At 48.3% G+C, this 3,408-nt stretch overlaps 1 protein-coding gene across 1 annotated transcript in view; it reads left to right on the top strand.

Annotated features, from left to right (window-relative positions):
• The window catches only part of LOC109865105 (melanopsin-A), a 31,376-nt gene extending 30,574 nt beyond the window's left edge, over positions 1-802 (top strand). The window contains exon 11 of the mRNA XM_031799540.1: positions 205-802. Coding sequence (XP_031655400.1) covers positions 205-435 — 231 coding nt within the window. The 3' untranslated portion in view covers positions 436-802. The remainder of the gene's footprint in view (positions 1-204) is intronic.
• Positions 803-3,408: the final 2,606 nt, after the last annotated feature.

The raw sequence follows: 3,408 nt of genomic DNA, 5'->3' as shown, positions 1-3,408 counted from the left end.
AAATGCATCTTCCCAATGCCCTGTACAATCCTGTAATGATAGTTCTGTCCAGGTGCTTGTCCGATTAGTGACTGCAGATGTATAGACTTGTTCTGTATAGTTCAAACACTCGTAGCAATCAATCAACCAGTCAATCAGCCAATCAATTAATCAATGTAACGGTATTATGCAGTGAGAATGACATCACACTGTCTCTCTCTGTAGCTGGATGATGTCAGAGAGGAGAAGTCGTCTCAAGGTGTTAGTGAGCGTGGCTCTTCCACATGCCTAACCGACCTGATCCCTGCCATCGTACTCACGGCTACGTCTAGCCCCTCCTCCATCTCCCTGCTACAAAGACAAGGTTCCCGAGGCAACCCAGCCAATAACAGCAGTAAAGGGGCGGGGCTTGCTGTAAGAGAACCCGTGGATGTTGTGCAGTTGGACAATGTGTGACACAGCTGTGTGTGGGTTGCTTCTTTCCTCCTCTACGGGGTTCTACGCTACCACCTTGCTATCTACTGTAACTCATGCGCTGTGTGTGTGTGTGTGTGTGTGTGTGTGTGTGTGTGTGTGTGTGTGTGTGTGTGTGTGTGTGTGTGTGTGCATTAGTGTTTTGTATTTATGAATTTAGAGAAGTTTTCCATTGAAGTGTAGAAAACACAGAATGTGAAACAGTTTGTTGGTGACTTTCCTTTTTATTTCTTTAAACAATGAGGATTGTGAAAATGTGGACCCCTCCATCCCCTCTTTCTCCCTTTCCCTCTCATCCCCCTCTTTCCCCCTTTCCCTCTCTCCTCCCCCTCCCCCTCTTTCTCCCTTTCCCTCTCTCCTCCCCCTCTTTCTCCCTTTCCCTCTCCTCCCCCTCTTTCCCCCTTTCCCTCTCTCCTCCCCCTCCCCCTCTTTCTCCCTTTCCCTATCTCCTCCCCCTCTTTCTCCCTTTCCCTCTCTCCTCCCCCTCTTTCTCCCTTTCCCTCTCTCCTTCTCCTCTTTCTCCCTTTCCCTCTCCTCCCCCTCTTTCTCCCTTTCCCTCTCCCCTCCCCCTCTTTCTCCCTTTCCCTCTCTCCTCCCCCTCTTTCTCCCTTTCCCTCTCCTCCCCCACTTTCTCCCTTTCCCTCTCCTCCTCCTCTTTCTCCCTTTCCCTCTCCTCCCCCTCTTTCTCCCTTTCCCTCTCTCCTCCCCCTCCCCCTCCCCCTCTTTCTCCCTTTCCCTCTCTCCTCCCCCTCTTTCTCCCTTTCCCTCTCCTCCCCCACTTTCTCCCTTTCCCTCTCCTCCCCCTCTTTCTCCCTTTCCCTCTCCTCCTCCTCTTTCTCCCTTTCCCTCTCCTCCCCCTCTTTCTCCCTTTCCCTCTCTACTCCCCTTCCCCCTCTTTTTCTCCCTTTCCCTCTCTCCTCCTCCTCTTTCTTCCTTTCCCTCTCTCCTCCCCCCTCCCCCTCTTTCTCCCTTTCCCTCTCCTCCCCCTCTTTCTCCCTTTCCCTCTCTCCTCCCCCTCTTTCTCCCTTTCCCTCTCTCCTCCCCCTCCCCCTCTTTCTCCCTTTCCCTCTCTCCTCCCCCTCTTTCTCCCTTTCCCTCTCTCCTCCCCCTCTTTCTCCCTTCCCCTCTCTCCTCCCCCTCTTTCTCCCTTTCCCTTTCTCCTCCCCCGCTTTCTCCCTTTCCCTCTCTCCTCCCCCTCTTTCTCCCTTTCCCTCTCTCCTCCTCCTCTTTCTCCCTTTCCCTCTCTCCTCCCCCTCTTTCTCCCTTTCCCTCTCTCCTCCCCCGCTTTCTCCCTTTCCCTCTCTCCTCCCCCTCTTTCTCCCTATCCCTCTCTCCTCCCCCTCTTTCTCCCTATCCCTCTCTCCTCCCCCTCTTTCCCCCTTTCCCTCTCTCCTCCCCCTCTTTCTCCCTTTCCCTCTCTCCTCCCCCTCCCCCTCTTTCTCCCTTTTCCTCTCTCCTCCCCCTCTTTCCCCCTTTCCCTCTCTCCTCCCCCTCTTTCTCCCTTTCCCTCTCTCCTCCCCCTCCCCCTCTTTCTCCCTTTCCCTCTCTCAGTTGTGTTAATTGTCCTTTCAGCACCTTACATGGCCCTGTCCCAGTTTGCTGTTTGTATGTGTGCCAGTGTGCGTGTGTCTGCACGCAGCAGACCCCTTCCGCAACACAGGACAATCCACAACTATTGAGCAACACTTGTTTTCCGAACGTCAATTCTTCCGTGATCACTGTTTTGCTGTCTGATCATCATGCGGCTTAAATGACACCGTATTCCCTACATAGTGCACTACGTTCAACCAGAGCCCCATGTAGGGAATAGCGACCCATTTGGGACGCAGGGAGTGTATGTCATTGCTGAGTGTCGACTCTATGATTGTAGCGATCCTTCTGGTATACTAACAGAATTTATTGTAGTTCTGAATATTGATGAACTGATTGATTTGTAATGTATTGATGAACTGATTGATTTGTAATGTATTGATGAACTGATCAACTGTTTAGCTGTTACATTATGGAAATATGAATCAAAATATATATGTATATGTATTCTAAATGATGTGATGGTTTATTGTAGATTTGTGATGTATGAAGTCGTCTATTTCTGTTGTTTTTATTTATTTTTACAACTAAATGTGTTACTGACAGCTGTGTGTTGCTGCGGTCTATTTTCCATCAGCAGTGTGTGTGGGTGTTATGAGGAGTTGAAAAGGAACACATCTTACCATCGCCACGGTGACCCCATCTGCTGGTACATGTCAGTCCACACTACAATATGAGGGTTCTTTAGGAAGGCTGATGGTTCTGTGCGGTACCATACTGGCCCAAAGAACCCTTGGAGCCCTTCAATGGCTCTTTGCAGTTCCCAATTATTCTTTTTTACTCTTAGTAATCATTCAAATGTGAGGACGGCAGCTCATTGGAATATTTTGGTGTGTGTGGTTTGGTGTGTGTGGTTTGTTGTGTGTGTTTTGCACACAGCTCTTTTGGTGCATCCGTGGGTGAGTAAGAGTGTCATTCCAGTTTATCAAATGTGTTGTGTTTCGTTATTACGTGTTATATATATACAGTGATGGTGTCTTGTGAAAGACTCATGTATGGCTTTGTGTCAACTGAGAACGGTTGACTGTCAGTAGTTGTCAGTTCTCTCCTCAGGGACCCCCAGCTGTCTCAGAGCACCTGATTCAACTTCTTAATCAACACAATAATAAAACCTATGGAATTTTAACAATATAATAAGTATATTATACCAGAATAAATCAAAACCTGTATGGTTCTACAAAGAACCTTGGAAATTGAGAAGGGTTCTTTATAGAACCATTCTCCATAAAGGTTCTCTAGTGCCCTCCAAAAGCATTGCAACCATAGCTGAACCCTTTTTTGGTGCTATGTAGAACTTTTTTATTAATGATACTTTATAGAACCTTAGGAAAGGGTTCTTTATAGCATCATGCAAGTTCCATTTAG

This window comes from Oncorhynchus kisutch, linkage group LG20, assembly GCF_002021735.2.
Source record: "Oncorhynchus kisutch isolate 150728-3 linkage group LG20, Okis_V2, whole genome shotgun sequence".
NCBI classification, from domain to species: domain Eukaryota; kingdom Metazoa; phylum Chordata; class Actinopteri; order Salmoniformes; family Salmonidae; genus Oncorhynchus; species Oncorhynchus kisutch.
This window is presented reverse-complemented; position numbering and strand designations above follow the sequence as displayed.